This window comes from Schistocerca cancellata, chromosome 4 (genome assembly GCF_023864275.1).
Source record: "Schistocerca cancellata isolate TAMUIC-IGC-003103 chromosome 4, iqSchCanc2.1, whole genome shotgun sequence".
NCBI lineage: Eukaryota > Metazoa > Arthropoda > Insecta > Orthoptera > Acrididae > Schistocerca > Schistocerca cancellata.
In genome coordinates this window covers 22,658,323-22,682,277 of record NC_064629.1, presented here as the reverse complement: position 1 = coordinate 22,682,277, position 23,955 = coordinate 22,658,323, and the positions used below count along the sequence as shown (strand labels likewise).

At 39.1% G+C, this 23,955-nt stretch overlaps 1 protein-coding gene across 1 annotated transcript in view; it reads right to left on the bottom strand.

Moving 5' to 3' along the window:
* LOC126183868 (polypeptide N-acetylgalactosaminyltransferase 16-like) overlaps positions 1-23,955 on the bottom strand; it is a gene marked incomplete at its 5' end in the record, with an annotated part of 550,930 nt that overhangs the window by 19,113 nt on the left and 507,862 nt on the right. Inside the window, 2 exons of the mRNA XM_049926159.1 lie at positions 13,993-14,230; positions 23,243-23,326. Of these exons, the coding sequence (XP_049782116.1) occupies positions 13,993-14,230; positions 23,243-23,326 (322 nt within the window). The remainder of the gene's footprint in view (positions 1-13,992; positions 14,231-23,242; positions 23,327-23,955) is intronic.

Below are 23,955 nucleotides of genomic sequence, written 5' to 3'. Positions count from 1 at the left end.
TTTCAAAAACACAGCTGATGCAATTTAAGACAAAACAGTCTTGAATAAATGATATTCACATTATGCACAGAAGCCAGGAGCTAAATGAAACAGAGCATGTTAAATTCTTAGGAATACAATTGGATGGAAAACTAGCATGGTCCTCACACATAGATTATCTAAAAAATAAACAAAACAGCTTGTCCTTTGCTATGACAATCTTAGCCAATGTCACTAGTATAGACACAAAACAAGTAGTATACCATAGTTACTTTGAGTCAGTAGTGAGATACAGTATTGTCTTCTGGGGGAATGCTAGCAACATGACAAAAATATTAACCTTTCAAGAAAAAACTATCAGCAAGAGAATCTTGTTGGCTATTATTAAGAGATCTTAATACAACTAAGCATCAAATAATTTCCAGCATAGTTGCGAAACTAGAAACAAAGAAAGCTTCATGCTGCCTACACACAGGCTTAATCTTTTTGCACAGACTCCACAATATATGAGAATGAAGTAGACAAAGACACAAATTTTAGAAAGATCGAAACTGAGGCAGTAAAAAGAGAATTATATAGCACTCTGGTGCAGAAACGTGATTACTCTATTGATGCATTTTTTGATGACCTGACCATCTGGACAGGATAAAAAACAATAACAATAAATAATATTCAGATTTTATTGTGATTATATAAAATATTATATTCCATGTATAATTTATCATAGTTATAAGCTGACAAGTCTCCTGTACATAAAATCAATGATTTAACTTGTACATTATGAGACAATAAAATTCTGATTCTGATTCCACAGATTCTAGTTGATACTACAATTTTCTGTGCTCACAGTGTGGCATATCTTACTCCAGATCTTTAATTCATGGAGTGGTTATGCATCTAGCTCCTGACAAAGGAAACAAAAGCTCTGGTATCCAATGGAAAAGCTACGTACACATGAGATCATCAGTTTGAGTGGAGTTTTGGTATTTGTTGATGCTGGGAAATGCAGTGTCATTTTATGACAAATGCTGTAGGTGGCTTAGATAGACAGCAGCCCCATGTCCACATTTCTTGAAAGCAAAACACATAGCAACACACTGTTGATAATTCTACCAGCTGTGACTGCAGTAACATTCAGTGTACAATTTCCTTATTTTTGCTATACTGTGTGCCCTACCACTATGATAATTGCTACAGCAACAACAACATCATCAACAACAACAACAACAACAACAACAACTACTACTACTACTACTACCACTATGATTACTGGAATTGTATTTTTGCCTGAGCTGACAAAGAGGACAAATTTCTAACTACATTTCTGACTGGCTAACTTGCACTTTTGTGTGAGTGTGCTACAGAGCCTGTGGATGATGATGATGTCCTATCACCAGTTGCTTTTAGGGAATGATGTTGTCAAGCACTGCATAAAAAAGGGGATATGTCTGATGTTCCCCCCTATGAACCATTGACCTTGCCGTTGGTGGGGAGGCTTGCGTGCCTCAGCGACACAGATAGCCGTACCGTAGGTGCAACCACAACGGAGGGGTATCTGTTGAGAGGCCAGACAAACGTATGGTTCCTGAAGAGGGGCAGCAGCCTTTTCAGTAGTTGCAAGGGCAACAGTCTGGAAGATTGACTGATCTGGCCTTGTAACATTAACCAAAACGGCCTTGCTGTGCTGGTACTGCGAACAGCTGAAAGCAAGGGGAAACTACAGCCGTAATTTTTCCCGAGGGCATGCAGCTTTACTGTATGGATAAATGATGATGGCGTCCTCTTGGGTAAAATATTCCGGAGTAAAATAGTCCCCCATTCGGATCTCTGGGTGGGGACTACTCAGGAGGACGTCGTTATCAGGAGAAAGAAAACTGGCGTTCTACGGATCGGAGCGTGGAATGTCAGATCCCTTAATCGGGCAGGTAGGTTAGAAAATTTATAAAGGGAAATGGATAGGTTAACGTTAAATATAGTGGGAATTAGTGAAGTTCGGTGGCAGGAGGAACAAGATTTTTTGTCAGGCGAATACAGGATCATAAATACAAAATCAAATAGGGGTAATGCAGGAGTAGGTTTAATAATGAATAAAAAAATAGGAGTTCGGGTAAGCTACTACAAACAACTTAGTGAATGCATTATTGTGGCCAAGATAGACATGAAGCCCATGCCTACAACAGTAGTACAAGTTTATATGCCAACTAGCTCTGCAGATGATGAAGAAATTGATGAATTGTATGATGAGATAAAAGAAATTATTCAGGTAGTGAAGGGAGACAAAAATTTAATAGTCATGGGTGACTGGAATTCGAGAGTAGGAAAAGGGAGAGAAGGAAACATAGTAGGTGAATATGGATTGGGGCTAAGAAATGAAAGAGGAAGCCGCCTGGTAGAATTTTGCGCAGAGCATAACTTAATCAGAGCTAACACTTGGTTCAAGAATCATGAAAGAAGGTTGTATACATGGAAGAACCCTGGAGATACTAGAAGATATCAGATAGATTATATAATGGTAAAACAGAGGTTTAGGAACCAGGTTTTAAATTGTAAGACATTTCCAGGGGCAGATTTGGACTCTGACCATAATTTGTTGGTTATGAACTGTAGATTAAAACTGAAGAAACTGCAAAAAGGTGGGAATTTGAGGAGATGGGACCTGGATAAACTGAAGGAATCAGAGATTGTAGAGAGATTCAGGAAGAGCATAAAGGAACAATTGACAAGAATGGGGGAAAGAAATACAGTAGAAGAAGAATGGATAGCTTTGAGGGATGAAGTGGTGAAGGCAGCAGAGGATCAAGTAGGTAAAAAGACGAGGGATAGTAGAAATCCTTGGGTGACAGAAGAAATACTGAATTTAATTGATGAAAGGAGAAAATATAAAAATGCAGTAAATGAAGCAGGCAGAAAGGAATACAAACGTCTCAAAAATGAGATCGACAGGAAGTGCAAGATGGCTAAGCAGGCATGGCTAGAGAACAAATGTAAGGATGTAGAGGCTTATCTCATGAGGGGTAAGATAGATACTGCCTACAGGAAAATTAAAGAGACCTTTGGAGAAAAGAGAACCACTTGTATGAATGTCAAGAGCTCAGATGGAAACCCAGTTCTAAGCAAAGAAGGGAAAGCAGAAAGGTGGAAGGAGTATGTAGAGGGACTATACAAGGGTGATGTTCTTGAGGACAATATTATGGAAATGGAAGAGGATGTAGATGAAGATGAAATGGGAGATATAATACTGCGTGAAGAGTTTGACAGAGCACTGAAAGACCTGAGTCGAAACAAGGCCCCAGGAGTAGACAACATTCCATTAGAACTACTGACAGCCTTGGGAGAACCAGTCCTGACAAAACTCTACCATCTGGTGAGCAAAATGTATGAGACAGGCGAAATACCCTCAGACTTCAAGAAGAATATAATAATCCCAATCCCAAAGAAAACAGGCGTTGACAGATGTGAAAATTACCATACTGTCAGTTTAATAACTCACGGCTGCAAAATACTAACGCGAATTCTGTACAGACAAATGGAAAAACTGGTAGAAGCCGACCTTGGGAAAGATCAGTTTGGATTCCATAGAAATATGGGAACACGTGAGGCAATACTGACCCTACAACTTATCATAGAAGCTAGATTAAGAAAAGGCAAACCTACGTTTCTAGCATTTGTAGACTTGGAGAAAGCTTTTGACAATGTTGACTGGAATAATCTCTTTCAAATTCTGAAGGTGGCAGGGGTAAAACACAGGGAGCGAAAGGGTATTTACAATTTGTACAGAAACCAGATGGCAGTTATAAGAGTCGAGGGGTATGAAAGGGAAGCAGTGGTTGGGAAGGGAGTGAGACAGGGTTGTAGCCTCTCCCCGATGTTATTCAATCTGTATATTGAGCAAGCAGTAATGGAAACAAAAGAAAAATTCGGAGTAGGTATTAAAATCCATGGAGAAGAAATAAAAACTTTAAGGTTCGCCGATGACATTGTAATTCTGTTAGAGACAGCAAAGGACTTGGAAGAGCAGTTGAACGGAATGGACAGTGTCTTGAAGGGAGAATATAAAATGAACATCAACAAAAGTAAAACGAGAATAATGGAATGTAGTCAAATTAAGTCGGGCGATGCTGAGGGAATTAGATTAGGAAATGAGACACTTAAAGTAGTATATGAGTTTTGCTATTTGGGGAGCAAAATAACTGATGACGGTCGAAGTAGAGAGGATATGAAATGTAGACTGGCAATGGCAAGGAAAGCGTTTCTGAAGAAGAGAAATTTGTAAACATTGAGTATAGATTTAAGTGTCAGGAAGTCGTTTCTGAAAGTATTTGTATGGAGTGTAGCCATGTATGGAAATGAAATGTGGACGATAAATAGTTTTGACAGGAAGAGAATAGAAGCTTTCAAAATGTGGTGCTACAGAAGAATGCTGAAGATTAGATGGGTAGATCTCATACCAATGGGGAGGTATTTAATAGAATTGGGGAGAAGAGGAGTTTGTGGCACAACTTGACAAGAAGGAGGGACCGGTTGGTAGGACATGTTCTGAGGCATCAAGAGATGACCAATTTAGTATTGAAGGGCAGTGTTGAGGGTAAAAATCGTAGAGGGAGACCAAGAGATGAATACACTAAGCAGATTCAGAAGGATGTAGGTTGCGGTAGGTACTGGGAGATGAAGAAGCTTGCACAGGATAGAGGAGCATGGAGAGCTGCATCAAACCAGTCTCAGGACTGAAGACCAGAACAACAACAACATGTCTGATGTCAACAACTACTGCCCAATCTCTCTTCTGACTGCCTCATCCAAAATTCTTGAAAAAGTAATGTATTGTAGAGTAGCTTCCCACCTTCGTAAAAATATTATTTTAACAAAATGTCAGTTTGGTTTCCAGAAAGGTTTTTCAATGGAAAATGCTATATATACTTTCACTACTGAAATATTAAATTCTCTGAGTAACCGGAAGTCACCCGTTGGGATTTTTTGTGACCTCTCAAAGGTTTTTGACTGTGTAAATCATGGAATACTTCTAGATAAGCTCAAGTACTGTGGTATGAATGGGACAGTGCTCAAATGGTTTAAATCATACCTAACTGGAAGAGTGCAGAATGTTGAAATAAGCAGTTCACATAATATGCAAAAAACTGGTGATTTCTCAAACTGTGGATCAATCAAGAATGGGGTGCCACAAGGTTCGGTCTTGGGTCCTCTGCTGTTCTTAATATATATTAATGACTTGCCGTTCTATATTCACGAAGGTGCAAAGCTGGTACTTTTTGCTGATGATACAAGTATAGCTATCACACCCAACAGACAAGAATTAACTGGTGAAATTGTAAATGATGTTTTTCAGAAAATCATTAAGTGGTTCTCTGTAAATGGGTTCTCATTAAACTTTGACATAACACAGTACATACAGTTCCACACAGTAAATAGAATGACACCATTAATAAATATAGACTTCGATCAGAAATCAGTAGCTAAGGTAGAATATTCAAAATTTCTATGTGTATGCATTGATGAGGGGTTGAACTGGAAAAAACACACAGAGGATCTGCTGAAACGTTTGAGTTCAGCTACTTATGCTATTAGGGTCATTGCAAACTTTGGTGATATACATCTCAGTAAATTAGCTTACCACACCTATTTTCATTCTCTGCTTTCGTATGGCATCATATTCTGGGGTAACTCATCATTGAGTAAAAGAGTGTTCATTGCCGATATGTAATCAGAATAACTGCTGGAGCTCATCCAAGATCATCCTGCAGACACTTATTTAAAGAACTAGAGATCTTCACTGTAGCCTCACAAAATATATATATATATATATATATATATATATATATATATATATATATATATATATATATATATATATATATATATATATATATATATATATATATATATTTAAAAACAAAGATGATGTGACTTACCAAATGAAAGTGCTGGCAGGTCGACAGACACACAAACAAACACAAACATACACACAAAATCCAAGCTTTCGCAACCAACGGTTGCCTCGTCAGGAAAGAGGGAAGGAGAAGGAAAGACAAAAGGATATGGGTTTTAAGGGAGAGGGTAAGGAGTCATTCCAATCCCGGGAGCGGAAAGACTTACCTTAGGGGGAAAAAAGGACAGGTATACACTCGCACACACACACATATCCATGTGTGTGTGTGCGAGTGTATACCTGTCCTTTTTTCCCCCTAAGGTAAGTCTTTCCGCTCCCGGGATTGGAATGACTCCTTACCCTCTCCCTTAAAACCCATATCCTTTTGTCTTTCCTTCTCCTTCCCTCTTTCCTGACGAGGCAACCGTTGGTTGCGAAAGCTTGGATTTTGTGTGTATGTTTGTGTTTGTTTGTGTGTCTGTCGACCTGCCAGCACTTTCATTTGGTAAGTCACATCATCTTTGTTTTTAAATATATTTTTCCTTCGTGGAATGTTTCCTTCTATTATAACCATATATATATATATATATTTGAATTCGTTCGGATTTTTAATAACAAATTTCATAAGTGAAAAAAAAAAAAAAATATATATATATATATATATATATATATATATATATATATATATTTTTTCACTTATGAAATTTGTTATTAAAAATCCGAACGAATTCAAAAGTAATAGCAGTACGCATGGCTACAATATTAGGAGAAAGGATGATCTTCACTACTCAAGGTTAAATCTAACTTTGGCTCAGAAGGGGGTAAATTATGCTGCCACAAAAGTCTTTGGTCACTTACCTTATAGCATCAACAGTGTGACAGATAGCCAAATAGCATTTAAAAGAAAATTAAAAGAATTTCTTAATGGCAACTCCTTCTACTCATTAGATTAATTTTTGGATATAGTGAGTGGGCAATTTCCAATTTCCCCAAACCCCCCCCCCCCTCCCCCCCAAAAAATTAAGTGTCATATAATATTTTGTGTAATGTATTATCTTGTATGGACACCTTTTATTAACTTGACATGTTCCACATCATTACGAAGTGTCGTATTCATGATCTGTGGAACAAGTACTAATCTAATCTAATCTAAGGCTACCAATGTGCCACACCTAAGTCACCATTGGATGCATATTGTGCTGCTGATGAATGAACTTTCATTGTATGCTACCTACTCATTGGGGTGCTTAGGAAACATGCTTTCTTGAATTGCTAGACAAAAATTCAAGCAAATCATATTAATGAATTTTATTTACAGAAAATAAATGACAATACTTAACTTTGAGAAATACTGATGCGTTGCGAGCAAAGGGTGACAGACAAGCGAGAAATCTCTTCAGTATATACAATTCGAAATACAGGAGAAGTAATACAGTGAATGCTTCCATCCAGGTCACTGGTCTTGACACTTCTCATAGAACTTGCAGAACTGGCCACAGCCAGGTAGGTGCAGTGCTTAAGTTCTCTTTGCCTAGAGGGCACTGTCGTTGCATTGTCATCCCGGAGAGGGGTCGGTCTGTGTACAATTGGCTGACAACATCTTCACAGATTTCTCTGCTCTAATGTTCCTGACTGGCATGCCGGCAATTGACTTTATGCCAGAACATTCCTGCCCCCCCCCCCCCCCCAAAGTGACAGACCATCATCGTGTAAGGAGCTCGAGAATGGGAGGATAGGCAGGATTGTGGATGTTGTACTGAACCGGTAGCTGTGGCTGCAGGGGACATCAGGCTTCTGGTCATACCCCGCCATCCAGCCCTTGCTCTGTTAGAAACGTCCCTTGGAAAATAACCAGAAGGGTGTGTGTCCACCTCCTGAAGCCCACAACCAGCTGTAGAATGAATCTGATGCTGCTGTGGGGCAGGTCCAGCTCCATCAGTAGGACAAGAGGAGGCAGAGGAGGTGAAAGCTCCATCTCCACGGGGTCATCCAACTGTGTCACGGTGACACCTTCTCATCATTGCAGTGGCCACACTGTCCTCAAGATCTGTGAATCTGAGGGAGAGACACAGAAGGATCGCCATGCACATGACAGTGGCGAATTTGATTGTGCTGTCAGTGCTGAAATCTGTCGGGACCTGAAATGAGATACACGCATGCACCATGTCGAGGAAGGATCTCGCATTGCGCCACTAGGAACCCTGTAAAACACAATATCAAGTGGCACAAAGTGATACTTGTGGACTTCCTTTGGCACCTGATGCTAAGGAGGGTGGAGCTGGTGGAGCAGTGTCCGATGGTGGCGGCCATGAAGCAATTCCACCGGTGAAGGTCCATCTCATGGTTGTGAGTGACAGGAGGCGAGAAGCAGTTGCAATGCTTTACCCCTATTGTGTGAGGTGCGAAGTTTGGTCATCTGCTGCTTGGAGGTTCTGACAAAACGTTCCACTTTGATACTGGACTGTGGATGGAACAGTGCACTAGTTAGCTACTGTATGCCATTGCATTCACAGAATTATTCAAATTCATTTGACGTGAACTGAGGGCTATTGTCTGACACTATGATTTCAGGCAAACCTTAGAGGCAAATAATAGAGGACAATGCCCGAATTGCACTATGTGACATTGTTAAGTTCATTGCCACAACAAAAGGAAACTTGCTATAAGAGTATACCACAATCAACCTACAGGTTTTCCAAAAAGCTCCCGCAACATCTATGTGCACACATTGCCATGGTGATTGTGACTTAGGCCAAGCAGTGGAATTAGGTGACACCATACACAATAGCCAATGCCTCTTTCTCTATTTGTGAATAGTTACACAGAGTTTTGACAACACTTTTGATGTGAAAGCAATAGGCCTGTCCTTATCACCAATTCTGTGCAAAGCACTGCACCAATTCTGTAAGAGGAAGTGTCAACTTGCAACACAACCAGTTTGTCAGGATTGTAGTGAACCAAGCATTGATAACTGAGCAATGAATCTTTCAGTTTCTGTAAAGCTTATTGGCACTCACCTGTCCAAACAAAGGGGGCATTCTTGAAATGCAAGCAGTCCAATGGAGATGCAATTTGTGCAGCATTCAGTATGAACTGAATATAATAGTTCATTTTCCCTAAAACTGACTGCAATTCTGTGACATTGTGAGGGTCCGGCAGGTCCCGTATGGCTAACAAATGTGACTGAAGAGGATGTACACCTTGACTGTTTATGACATGACCAAGATACTACAACTTAGGTTTAAAAACATCACACTTCATCAGATAACACATGAAACAAAGCACACATATCTGCAATGTGTTCTTCAGGTGTACAACAATATTGTCCAAATAGTTTGAACAGTTTGGTACTTGAGCAGTCAGCTGTTTCAAATACCATTGGAAAGTGGTGGGTGCGAAAGTGCTGCCAAAAAGCAAATGCAAATATTTAAACAAGCACAAGTGAGTGTTCACAACACACACATTTGAGATTCTTCATCTAGTGGTATTTGAAGATATGTGTTGCAGAAATCAGTTTTTGAAAAGTAGCGGCCAGTGCCTAATCTATTCATGAGATCCTCTGGGCATGGAAAGGGGTAAGTATCAATCACAGTCTGGGGGTTGACTGTAGACTTAAAGTCAACACAGAGGTGAGTGCAACCTCAAGGTTTGGAGAGCAAAACCAGTGGCCTTGCCCATTGACTAGCTGGTATGGGCACAACAGCTCTGCTATCTTGCAAGTCTTTAAGTTGTCCCATAAATCAATGGGTACAGTTCTGGTCTGGCAAAATTTTGGCTGGACATTGTCTTTCATAGTAATATGTGCAACAACATTGTCTGCCTTACCTAAACCTTCAGAAAAAAGGTCAGGGAACTCTTTCAGCAAACTAGTTACACTGTCTTTTGCATTGAATGCAGAAACTGGCAACACATTGTCCTGAATTTGAAAGCCTAACTAATCAAGAGAATCAAGACCAATTATGTTCTCACAATCACATGATTGTAGTACAGTGAAAGTTATAGTACACATATGTGAGTGATACGTAGCATGCAAAGTATATTTTCCAAGAACGGGATTGTCTTGTCCATTACAAGCTTTCAGGTGCATGCTAGTTTTAGACAGGCATGGGGAGCCTAACAGTTCATATGTGTTATGATTCAGCAGTGTAACAGAGGCACCTGTGTCAAACTGAAATTTCACACATATTCCACCACTAATACACAAGTGAACAAAAAGTTTGTTGGACTGTTCACTTGCTAGTTTTGCTAATGCCTGTTGCAGGATTTTAATACACTACATTAGTTACAAAATTTTTGTAAGTGAGCAGAATTCTTATGTTTGTTCTGTTGCAAACAGATAGATTGTATGCGACCTTTCCTGCCACAAGCGTAATACTGTGCTTGTCTGGCCAGGCAGTCTTGGTGTTTGTACAGTGAATAGCACTGAGGGCATGACCTAATTCCATTTGCCTGTTTAGAGAGCTGTTTGCGTGGCATGGAGAACTGTTTATGTGGCATGGCACATGCAAGCAGCCCCTGCCTGATCGGCTGGTCACTAGCAAGGGGTGACTCAACTCAACATATTTGTGGCTGCTCAAATTTATCAGCTGACATGACACCTGAAACACACTGATCTAGTATTTGCACTACATGCTGAAATGATGGATTGGACTGTTTCAAAATCTGTTCTGAAAGTTTGACATCAGTGACATTGCACACAATCACATTACACAACATAACATCTGAATATAAAGCACCACAAACACATCTGCATTTGCATTTCCTTGTCATACCCTTCAAATCTGTTGCCTACTAATGATAAGTTTGTTCTGACCTTTTCTTACAATTGAAGAATTAGTACCTAGCTGCTACCACATTCACTTATTGGTCATAATAGTTAATTAGCGAATCCACAACCTGTTCATAGGAAAGTTCGCTTGGAGTTGCATTAGGGAATAACTTCCGTATGAGGTAAAACACTGCAATTCCTACTACTGACAATAAATCATGGAGTTTCAGAGCTCCTGATATGTTGTGAGCAATTATGTGGGCTTCAGACTGTTGCAACCACTCGAGACATTCCTCTTGTTGTTCATGAAACTGGCAAAAAGGTGGTATGGCACTCAGAGTTACTGTAGGTGCCTGCTGCACCATATTGGTGGCTAGAGCAGTGAATAGCTGCTGTACTGTATTTAGTAAGGTTGTGATTTGTTGACTCTGAAACTGAAACACCTGTGTCAGCTCTGTTGTATATATCCTTGGAGCTGTGGCACCTGAGAAGGGGTGGGAGAGTTGGGGTGGGCATGTTGCAAGAGACAAATGCAATAAACAGACAATACAAGCAACATAAATAAGTAAAAAAGCAGAGAAAATTTTTGTAATGTCCACCTGAAAACACTGATTAGCAAAAACACTATAAGAGACACTATTAAAGCAAGTAAACACACCACTGTGAAGGAAAGGCACTGTAGAATTAAGGAACCAGCAAAACGCAATACCCCACAAAAAAACAAAACAGAGAATCAGTGGTGGCTGTCAGCTCTGGGTTCTTTGTACACCTCGTTGCCAATGTTATATCCTACCTACTTGTCAAATATGGAATGCCTGGGAAACATGCTTTCTCAGATCACTTGACAACAGTTCAAGCAAATCGTATTAATGAATTTTAGTTACAGAAAATTAATGACAATACTTAACTTTCAGAAATACAGATGTGTTGTGAGCAAAGGGTGACAGACAAACAAGAAATCTCTTCAGTATATACAATTCGTAATACAAGAGTTATACAGTGAAGAGTAATACAGTGAATGCTTCTATCCAGCTTGCCGGTCTTGATGCTTCTCGTAGAACTCACAGAACTGGCCATGGCCAGGCCAGTGCAGCACTTATAATCTCTTCACATAGAGGGGGCTGCTGTCACATTGTTGTCCTAGAGAGGGGTCGGTCAGTGTGCACTTGGTTGATGTCTTCTTTACAGCCCTCTTTGCTCTAATGTTCCTGACCTATGGGCCAGCACTTGAATTTATGCTGGACCATGTTGAATGCACATTGGGCCACTGATACAAAAAATGACAGAGACCACAGACACTGGACTATGGGAAGCATATGGAGATTGAACCACTGCTCCCAAATGTGGAAGTCCTGTGCCGGTAGAGGAACAAGTTCCAAATTCCCTGTCCATGACACCAATTGTAAATAGAGCTTTGGCAGGAATATTGATCTCCCTTCCTCCTATATCACCAGTCCCAGTTTCACTATGGGCACTAACACTTAAAGGGCATAGGGAGCTTATAATCCACCATTCTAGTGGTATGGAGATGATCTCGGAGAGCAGCAGCAATATAATTTATATGACACACAGTTCTGCCTTCGGCAGCCATGACTCAAGGGATTGTAGCCCCAAGGGTACAGCTGTTAGCCCTCTATAGGAAATAAATATACAGCCAAGCAAGTGGATTCTGCTTGTATCTCATCACAGAGGCCTTTGTTACACTGATTCTCAAATATAATTGTTACCTCAATTTTTTGGATGTTGACTGTTTCAAATACTGTTTTATTGTGTGGTGTTGTTTAAGGAAATTCTGGCTTTGTTCATGGGTATTAACTTGGGTTCATATTACTTGCAGTTGTAACATTAACTTGGCTACAATACAAAGTAAACACCTAAGACAAGATTTGTACTGAGATGTCGTCTTGATTGCTAAAACAAACACAATATTTTAAAAATCAATAAAATTCCTGGGAATAATCAGCAAGTAGGTGATTCGGTAGTGATAATGTATAAAGAAGTAATTCATGATAGATAATGGGTCTGCATTGATGAATAAAACCCAGCAATATAAACACAGCGTTTCTTGACAGAAAATGTCATAACAAGTCAAATAATGATTGTTTCTTGAGCTATCAGTCATGTAACTCTGAAAAATTGGAGGAAATAAAAAATGGAATAAACTATTCTTAGATAAAAACACAGAAGATACATAGTTCACAGAACTAGAGAGATGGGGCAGGAGGGGGAGCGATGAAAATGGTAAACACACATTGCTTTTTACTGCTTTCTTAGACAAGGGAATTTCTTGCAAATTATCCATTATGAAAAGATACACTACTTGAGGAAGTTCTTACACATGCATAATACTAAACAAATGTACATTGTAGTAAAATTAATAATACATCGTCAGTGTAACGGAAACCTATTACTCAACAATTTCTTAAATTGGATTATTTGAACTGCTTGTGCAGCAAGTGTATTAATAAAGATTTCTCTTCTGTAGTTTTTGCATTTTTCAGTCAGTACACTTATAAATCAAAGGGTGTGTTCATTTAGAGAGCATGTGAATAATGCTGTGTGAGAATGTATGAGTATTATCAACAATAAGACTATATCTAAAAACAAAGATGACAAGACTTACCAAACAAAAGGGCTGGCAGGTTGATAGACACACAAACAAACACAAACATACACACAAAATTCAAGCTTTCGCAACAAACGGTTGCTTCGTCAGGAAAGAGGGAAGGAGAGGGAAAGACAAAAGGATGTGGGTTCTAAGGGAGAGGGTAAGGAGTCATTCCAATCCCGGTAGCAGAAAGACTTACCTTAGGGGGAAAAAAGGACAGGTATACACTCGCACACACACACACACACACACACACACACACACACAGAGGATATGTGTGTGTGTGTGTGCGAGTGTATACCTGTCCTTCCCTCCCCCTAAGGTAAGTCTTTCCGCTCCCAGGAATGGAATGACTCCCCACCCCCTCCCCCAGAACCCACATCCCTTCGTCCCTCCCTCCCCCCCCCCCCCCCCTCCTGACGAAGCAACCGTCTGTTGTGAAAGCTTGAATTTTGTGTGTATGTTTGTGTTTGTTTGTGTGTCTATCGACCTGCCAGCGCTTTTGTTTGGTAAGTCTCATCATCTTTGTTTTTAGATATATTTTTCCCATGTGGAATGTTTCCCTCTATTATATTCATATCAACAATACGAATAAGTTGACTGTAATCTCAGAGTCATTAAGAATGCAAATCACCAGTAACAAACTGTGCATGGGAAAGTTACTAAAGACACAGAAAATAATTGCTTGAAGTTGTTTGTACCATTGATCATTCAATGGTCATTACAGTAGTTTCAGTTTGTAGTCTGTATTACCTGCTGTGGTGAAGAGTGGCATGTTTGAAGACGTGGTATTACAGTGCCCTCTGGTACAGCAAGGCACAGCTTACCATGCTGGATAGTATGTACATGTGAATTGTATGCCCAAAGGTTTTGTGATGTGGACATTTCACTGCACAAGGCAAGTTGTACAGGTGACTTTTCATTTTCAACTTGTAAGCAATGTGATCCTTGACGTAACTGGCCAAATGCACTGCTGTCTTCATTTGGAAGTCTGAAATGAAAAATTATAAAACTTGTTTACAGGAATCTAGCTCAGAGCATGTATCAAGCAAGGATGACACTGTCCAAAATACTTATATCCTATGAAATAGTTTATATATTTGTTTTAAAACCATATTATGGAGTATTCAATTATATATAACATACAAGACTAATAATGAATGGTATAGCACTTTTGTTTTATAAAAACATGAAAAATTATAGATATCACTAAATAAAGAGTTATTCTGAACACCAAGATAAACTAATAACAAACTGAAATGAGAACAGGTAACTATTCTCCTACATCTGATTGATGTGTGTCACACTCTATCTGTCTCTTTCTCTGAACTATGTATTTTCAGTACCTATGAATGTTTTATTCCAGTTGTTACTTTCTAAGACATACATGACAGCACATAAAATTTCACATACACAAACACAAATGAACACTGCTTTAGTAACGGTGGGGGGGAGTGAGGTTTGGGAATGCATCAATTAGCTGCAGATGAGTGGTTGATTACCTTCATTTTAGATTATTGTTGCCATGTTGGACTTCACATTATCATAGTAAAATCAATAATTGAAAAAAGTCATTACTTTGATCAGTTGACTTTCATACTCCACCACTTCCTTACCACCTTTCTGTTGAATCTAACCTATTACAATTGTGCTTTTTTCTTGTGTACAAAATGATACACAATCAGAAAATTGAGCACAGAATTGCAAATTACTTTTGATATCTATAAATAATCAAATGTATTGAAGTGTGCAGACCTGGCAGGCAAAGCATGATGGAAATGGTGGCTCAGCACACAATTCAAATCAAAAAATGTGTGCAAAAGGTCTTTGACATGTGTAGCAATATGGGGTGCAGTGGAATTCTGCATAAAAGTCATACCTTCCAGCAGGTGTTTATCAGCCAGGCTAGGGATGATGCAATTCTGTAAGATATAGGCATACCCTACACCCATCACACTGACAGTTTGAAAAGCAGCATGCACATTTCCTTGACAAAAATGTGCCTGATCATGATTGATGTGGCAAACCCACATCACACTGTGACTTTCTCAACATGCAACAGAGTTTCTATGACACTTCTGCTAAAAATTCATGATGATGCTGCAATTTGTACAGACAGCATTGGAGGGTACACCTTGGTGCTGTCCAAACAGTAGTGCATGAAATGCCAGTGTGATGTGCGGCTTATGAGAGCTGACTTCACAATCTGGAGACGAACCTGCTAAAGTCTCCTTTTCTTCCTGAACTGTCTGAGTAGAAGCACTTTTGTCTGGTCACCCACTACATGGCTGATTGTCTAAACAATCCATGACTTTCAGCTTTGTGATCATTTTCTTCACAGCGACACTTGTCACAGGTATACCATATAATTACACAGAAAAATACAGTGTACAAGTAATGTAATAGGTGTAAAGGAACTCAGTGCTTGGTGCCATGCAGTGAGTGTTTGTTTCCACTTGTGATGAGCTGTTTGGATACATTACATGGTTTTATGTCACAATTAATAAACATTTGCAGCAATAACTGACTTGAGACATTTTAGTTGACAGTAAATGGGCTTGGTGTATTGTCACAATTGCTTGCTACTAACACTGTTGTAACTGCAACAGGAATAGTCACAAGGTTGCCACTAATGAAAATGTGGCGGGACCGAATGGAAGCAGCCCGCGAACAAATAAGGCAGACAATCGAGCAAGACACCGAGATCAACAACAAAGTATTAAGCAATGAGGTCACAAGAGATAACTTCACAGAATCAAAACAACGCCCACTCGTAAATGGGAAGTAAGCACACACAACATAAACCTGATGTCTGTAAGTGAGATATCAACTGACTCAACGTGAATACCAGCTTGCCTTGCTGAGTGAGAGGCAGCCGCCTAAATACATAACAGGGTATGTCGCTATTGGTCGCTGGGATCACATGCTCCACAGTGGCCCCCTCACATTAGACTCAGGCCAAGAGTGCGTGCAGCCATGGCTTATGGTGTGACTGCTGCAGAGACTTCTAGCGGTCATCAAGTTCCATGCTGTCTGGCACGGACTCAAAACCCGCAGTGCTTGGTACCAGAAACACCATTTAAACCAGGTTGTTAGAGTGCATTGAGTCCAGTGCATTTTTAAAGGCATGAGGGCTCCAGAAACCCTCAGCAGGTTTATCACAGAGATGTTTGTCTAAACTGACAACCTCATCAAATGGATTCATGTGCTATGCTGTCTGTTGCCCAACAGCTTGCTGTAGTACTTATATAACAATCTATGGTTTTGTCTCAGCACCAATATAAAATTTTAAAGAGCTTCAAATCATCTGTAAACTGATAAGAGAACATTTAGCTTGGTGGATCTTTTGATGCTATTTAAGACCAGACCAGGTTTCATCAGCAGCAGCATTATTAACATCATCATCAGTATCATCAACAAAAATATAAACTTTACATTACACTATCTATGCATTCAGCACTGTCACAATTAAGACCTTGACATGTCCAAATAGTTTCAAGTAGAAAGGCTTGCACTAAAACCTGAGATATGCAAGTACTGTAAATAAAATTCCAAGGGTTGAGTGGCTGATAAATACACAACTCTGCAGAGCTTAAGAATGAGGTAGAGAATGTGACACAACATATTAACAACTTAGTGGAAGTGAATTAAAGGGCAGAGGCATGCTGCCAGAGGTCTCTGATGTGCATGGAAAGCTGGACGTCATATAGCACGAGGTCAGTGTGATTACAGCACCAAATAGGGCTGGCCCTGTAATATGAAGCAGTTGAAGGAATAAGAGAAGACTGTGTGTATTGATCAGGGAGCAGTTACGGTGCCCTGTGGTGGTGTTCTTCATTACAACATGGCCTGGAGACAACATTTGGATGACTTACCATGGAGAAGAATCATCAGGAAACTGGAAGAAGGACGAAGTGTGACAAGTGTAGCTTAGGAATTTGGTACTGTTCACAGCATTATTTCAAGTTCATGATGTCCAAAAGAGGAGAGTAGTTGGTTGATCATGGTCAACTACAGCAGAAAATGTCCACTGCAATGTGCAGCAGGCAAGAAGTGACCCAGGTCAGACAGTGGGTGCAATTGCAACCACATTTAACGGGATTTAAGGCATGCAATCTCATATTACACAGTGGCATGATTACTGCATAGATGTGGTCTCTTAGCTCAGTGATCAATAGGTTGTATTCTGTTGGTACCTGCACATTAGTGACACCATTTGCAATGGTGCCAAGAGCATAGAGATTGGACCATCAAGGAGTGGGTTTGTGTGGTCTTTTTTGATGAGAGCAGATTCAGTGTTGTCAGTCTAGCCCAAGCAACAATTTGCAGTGTCTCACAATAAGAAGCTGATTCACCTTGCATGGTATGTAAATAATTTTCAGAAATGGACATGATTTTATGATGCATTTCAGTCATCTATATGTTTTGTTGTCAATAGAAGAATTCTATTAAAAACATGAAAATTTGTTACAAATCAATAGTATTTTTATGTATAGGTCCAATTCTACTGTGGACTTCTTGAGGGAAATCATTTTCTTTTAATTGGTGGTTTTATTTTGAAATGATCACTTTACTTAGCTACTAGCTAACTTTGACCCCTTGAGCATTTTCAAGCTACCTCTGTTACCTGCATCACAGTAAAAAGTTCATAAATGTATAACATCACATATTTCACATGTCTTATAAATTGAAGACATAAAGTCAGAAAATGAGTCCCTGATCATATTTTGGCACTTTATTTTACAGCTCCATCTTGATCACACAAATTTTGCACTTTACTATTACCAGTTTTGTGAGCACTTACTATGTACCTACATGTTTAGTTTGACGTTGACACTACATCTGAATATTTTATGATATGATGATGGCAGTAGCCAAAACTGGTAATAATGAAGTGTAAAATTTTTGTGATCAAGACAGACCTGTAAAATAAAGTTTTACATATGTGTGTGGAGGAAGCAACATATGGTTGCACCCTTAATAATGATTTCTCACAACTGTGGTGAGTAGAAGCACAACTGCAGAAGCATGAAGTCCATATATAAAAACAGTAGAACGTGAGTATTATGCAGGTTTTATCATTGTGCCAGGTCCGAAACCTTAAAATTTGATGCTTCACCTGAAATGCATCAGCACAATAAAGGATTTACTCCCATCTGGATCTCCATTTCATCAGGCTATCAGTATTTTTAATGTCATATATATATACTGAAATTAAAATATTGCATTTAGAATACAACTACAATTGATGTAGACAGAGTCTTAAAATAAAATGGAGTACATATCAATGACTTTAATATGACAATGTCATGTTTCCTGAAATGAATTGTGATTGATTTTTAGCAAAAAATAGTAACTTTCAGTTTCTGTTTATTGATGTAGAGAGACATACTTTTTGTTCCCAGCCATAAGCAGAAATCTAGTAATGTGTGTCTGCTGCTTTCAGCAAAAAATTGTTGTGATCTATAGAGGATTAATCACTGAAGACACACAGCAGTTGGCTCCAGAGTAGAAATGCTGAAGTTGTGCCCCCCCCCCCCCTTTTCAACATCCATAAATCCATCTTCGTGCAATTTTTTTATTATGCTGAACTATAAAAGTCCATAAGTAGGTTAAATACAAATGAAGCATTACTAAAAATATTACTTAAATGAAAAATAATTAGTATTTGCAGCCATGCTTCATTAGTTACATGTATCATCTAGATAAGAATAAATATTATCCATTTTTCCAACTGAATGTTTATTTTGTTTTAAACCAAACATGTGTCAACCATTTGTACCAGGCGTCTTCAGTGGTCTATAAAATAAAGGACAATTGTTCAACTGTAAATATTATGTTATGAGACATATAGGGTTTCATGGCAGCAAATATACAAACATAGGTTATCTTACTATTTACAATTATCGGCTTGTGATTTATATTTCCTATTCTTCATTTTTCCTCCCATCAAGGCTTGCCTCATTTCTTTCTCCACGAGAGAAATCCAATAGCAGAGCTACACTGCATGGAAAATAAAAACATCATCATGCTGGTGCCTCTAGCCAATAATATGCACCCATGCTAACCATAAAGAAACCAAAGAGTCCAGTGTGCATAGGCAAGAATTTCAAGGTAACAATTGACATGTAATCTGAGATAAACAGCACTACTGGTACTCACTGAGTTGCTTTTACAATAACTGCTTGGTGATGAATTAACACTTAACAATGCTAAAAAAGCATGGTGGAAGATGACGAGTGGTTGAGTAACATGTTGTGGACTGACAAACCTCATTTCACACTCCGAGGGTCTGTAAATGCCCACAACTGCAAAATTTGGGCTACCGAAAATCCTAGAACTGTTGTGGAAACTCCATTGCACAACGAGAAAGTCACAATATGTGTTGGATTTACCACATCTACCATTATCTGACCTTTTTTCTTTGAGGAAATGCGTGATTCTGGTTTTGTAACTGCTACCGTGATGGGTGAGAGGTATGCTGATATGTTACAGAATTGCATCATCCCCAGCCTGGCTGATAAGCACCTGCTGGAACGTATGATGTTTATGCAGGATGGCGCTCCACCCCATACTGCTAGACGCATGAAAGATCTCTTGCGTGCATTGTTTGGTGATGATCATGTGCTCAGCCACCACTTTTGTCATGCTTGGCCTCCCAGGTCCCCAGACCTCACTCTGTGTGATTATTGGCTTTGGGGTTACCTGAAGTCGCAAGTGTATCGTGATTGACCGACATCTCTAGGGATGCTGAAAGACAACATCCGACGCCAATGCCTTACCATAACTCCGGACATGCTGTACAGTGCAGTTCACAACATTATTCCTCGACTACAGCTATTGTTGAGGAATGATGGTGGACATATTGAGCACATCCTGTAAAGAACATCATCTTTGCTTTGTCTTACTTTGTTATGCTAATTATTGCTATTCTGATCAGATGAAGTGCCATCTGTCGGACATTTTTTGAACTTTTGAATTTTTTTGGTTCTAATAAAACCCCATGTCATTCCAAGCATGTGTGTCAATTTGTACCTCTCTATCTACATTGTTCCGTGATTTATTCAGTTTTCAAATTTATACTGACTTTTTGATCACCCAGTAGATATAGACATAGATGTAAAGAAAGTAATGAGAGCCAAATATAAAGATCCTTCACTAAGGACAGTAAAAAATGTCCAGCATGGGTTTTTAGAGAGCCTACCAGCATGGACATCCCTGACATTGCACCACCCCACCACCAAAATATTAGTCATGGCATCATCCTGCTGCTGACAGAAGATTTGGAATGCAGGGTACTCATTTCAAAAGCTACAGATACCAGAGATACTCTATTAGTCCAACTGGATATTATTCTAAGTATGGATGCCAACATAGAACTGGTGATCCAGGGTAAGGTCACTTGTGCCTGCAGACAGGCAGTGCCTCCACAGAGGTACTCTCTACAACCTACACTGCACAGTGGGAGTGTACAAATAGTGGTTGACAGTTGTGGGTATCCTCACCAAGATTCTGTACATCACATGAATGACAGCCACCACATCACAGGCCATGATCCAGGCTCCTATGAAGATCTTCACTATCGAGTGGACTCCATGCACCACAGCCTTGGGGAAGAGCCTGCAGATTGTCTTCACAGCTTGCTGCAACTTTTACTGCAGAAGTGGCTTCCAGTCGTTGATCACCACACCACTGAACCCAATACCCAATGTAGACACCAAGTGGCTTGTTGGGACATTCAAAACCAAAATGCAAGAAGTGATGACGATAGTTTCTTCCAATGAATCCCTTCCTAACTACATTGCAACACACTACTCTTCTGTCCATGGCCACAACCCCCACTGAGGTGCTTCACAAACTTAAGTACTGAACACTCCTGGATCCATTTCAATCACCACAATGAGCCAAGGGAATACAGCAGTAATTGAACAGCCTCACAAGGTTCCACATTGGGCTTCCACATTCAGGCACATGCCGCGGTGGATACAGGGTGGTGTTATCAGCCAAAAGTGATTGCATTCATTGATTGTCAAATATAAATGGAGGGGGGGGGGGGGGCAGTTGACATCCCACAAGAATCAGCCGCTGCCACAGGAACCACCAGTGGTACCAATGGTACCAGTAGTACCTTCCCAAAAGCTCTCACAGCAGTTGGTGCCAGTCATATGCCCCATCTCTGGACATGCAGTGATACCACAATCAACCACGCCACACCCACCCTCTACCAATGAATTTGAGGAGCTGCGGGGTGACATGTGGGCACCTCCTGAGGTTGATACAGCACTGCTTGTTACAGCACCACTGATGGAGACACCTGTTGCAGCCATCCCTCTTGCCATCCAACCAGATACCATTTGGGAACAACTGATCCTATGGTCTGGTTAAATGGAGATGAGATTTAATAACTACATTGGAAGCGAATATGGGCTTAGACTCTGGTGGTATCAATAATAGCCAGTTAGTATGTTCTTGAATCAGTGGGAGACACTAGAGTTGCCAGCAACACAAAACTTGGACATTGACTCTGGGCAGCTTCACTTGATAAATTTGCATGCCGACACATGAAGTGCCAGTATTCTGTTTACATGAAGTCTACTAGTATTGCTGTCATGAATGTAGAGACGATTGTGCAACAGTCTTGGTTACTGCTTAGATTTTCCTTGGGATGGTTTTATGTGCTTGCAACAGACTTTTCTCCTTGTAATAGTTTTGATTTGACTCACAGTCAATTTGTCAGTCTATGATAACAAGTACTGCACTTGGTGCACCAATCATTTACTTTTTCAGTGTGTAAATAAACTCTGAACCTAAATATACTACACATGATTTGTATGATAATGAACACTTTATGTTATGTGTTATATTTTCAAGTACACTGCACACAATCCTAGTTACTCTTGTTACCATATTTTTTTAAAGTGAACATATAGTTTTTAATGAAAATGGAAGCAATTGAGTTCTTAATAATTAAGAATTTTATCACATATTACCAACTGTATAATGACAAGAACTGGCATGTTTTAAGTATGTCACTTCTTGGAGCTCTCAAATATTGAAGAAAAGACATCTTTTAATATTCAACACCAACGTAGCTTTGGTGTTAAACATTAAAAAAAGTATTTTCTTCAACATTTGTTTTTGTAAACAAGGCACTCATCACCTTACATATAAATTTATTATAAACGCTTAACAATAGTAGCTTTTGAGAAATAATATAAATGCAATGATTAACGATTGTTTATTTAACCTGTTGCACTCTTCAATGCTCCATAATGGAGACGCAGGGCATCCCTGGGCACTCTAATTTTAATCACCGCTGCCTGGGCAGCAAATGAACCACAGAGAATTGTGTGAGTCTCTTAATGGAAACAATGAGATCAGTAACCAACAACTAGGATATACTTTAAAACAAAAAGTGCACTTTCATTCAAATATATTTTCATAAGTGTTACAATACAAAACTTTTCACTGTATCATATTTTTTGCAACTATTCAGAGTAAAGTGTTTCCATTGTCATTTCAGTTGAATTGTTTACAAATGAATAACTGCCATAATCAAAATCATTGTCATTAAAATCATTGTCACTCTCATTTTCACTTAGATGTTCCTCTAAAAGCCCTATAATCTCTTCCTCAGAAAGGATTGTGCATGAAGAACTAGCCATTTTGCACCTACTAACTACAATGTAATAATTACAGCCTTTCTCTCAACACAACTGCTACAGCAGTTTGATCCCAAGTTAACAGAGACTTTCCTTGATAGCAGTACTATGCAGCATTGACACCTAGTACAGTCATATTTGAAAATAGATCATGTGAGAGCTACAAAAGTTATGTCAAATGAGGCTCAAAATTGGAGTGGAAAACAAAATTTGCAATGTTGAGCACCACTAGCTGTTGGAGTGGAAAGGGTTAATGAGGGAGTACACAGAATGAGATTTTTTTTTTTTTTTTTTTTTTTACATGTAACACTGACAGCAATAGTTTATTTGGAACAACTCACCTGAGTTCAGGAAAAATATTTTCCAGGTACCACTGAAATGGCTTGCACTGCAGTTGTTCTTTAAGTTTTGATCTTTCTTCTAAGCTGAAAAGTAATTCAAATTAAAACTATAAAGTACTCTCATCAAATGTGAATGTTGTACAGAAATTTTAAATCCTTTTTTCAGTGAATAATAAATTAATTGAGCAATGTGCTTCCATAGTTTGAGTTACTAACACAACATGCTGGGATCTATCCAAGTCATTGAAAAGAAACTGATAAATCCTTAAATATATCAACACAATAATTACTGCAATACCTAACTGATACATTTTGAACCAATATTGTGCAATGGCTGTTTAGCTGCTGAAGTGTGAAGGTAATGTGGTTGAGATTGTATTAACTTTATGAAAGGGAATTTAATTCTTTTTTGGCACTTTCAAGGGAGTCAGTTTTCACATGCTTTTTAACACTTTTCTAGCAACAGCTTTATAAATTTGCCACTCATCAAAGATATGAATATGATTTTTTGAGTGATTTGTGAATACATCAGAGTACCATGTCCTCTTGTGTTATAAACAATTATAGATGGAAGCAGTACGGTGCTCGTATTTATTTCAGTGAGTGCGTATACAGTAGGCAATGACACTGTGTACATGTCTTTTAACTGCTATTATTGTTAAAACATGCAACAAATTACAACAGTTACAGTAGACAACAGCTACACATCACAT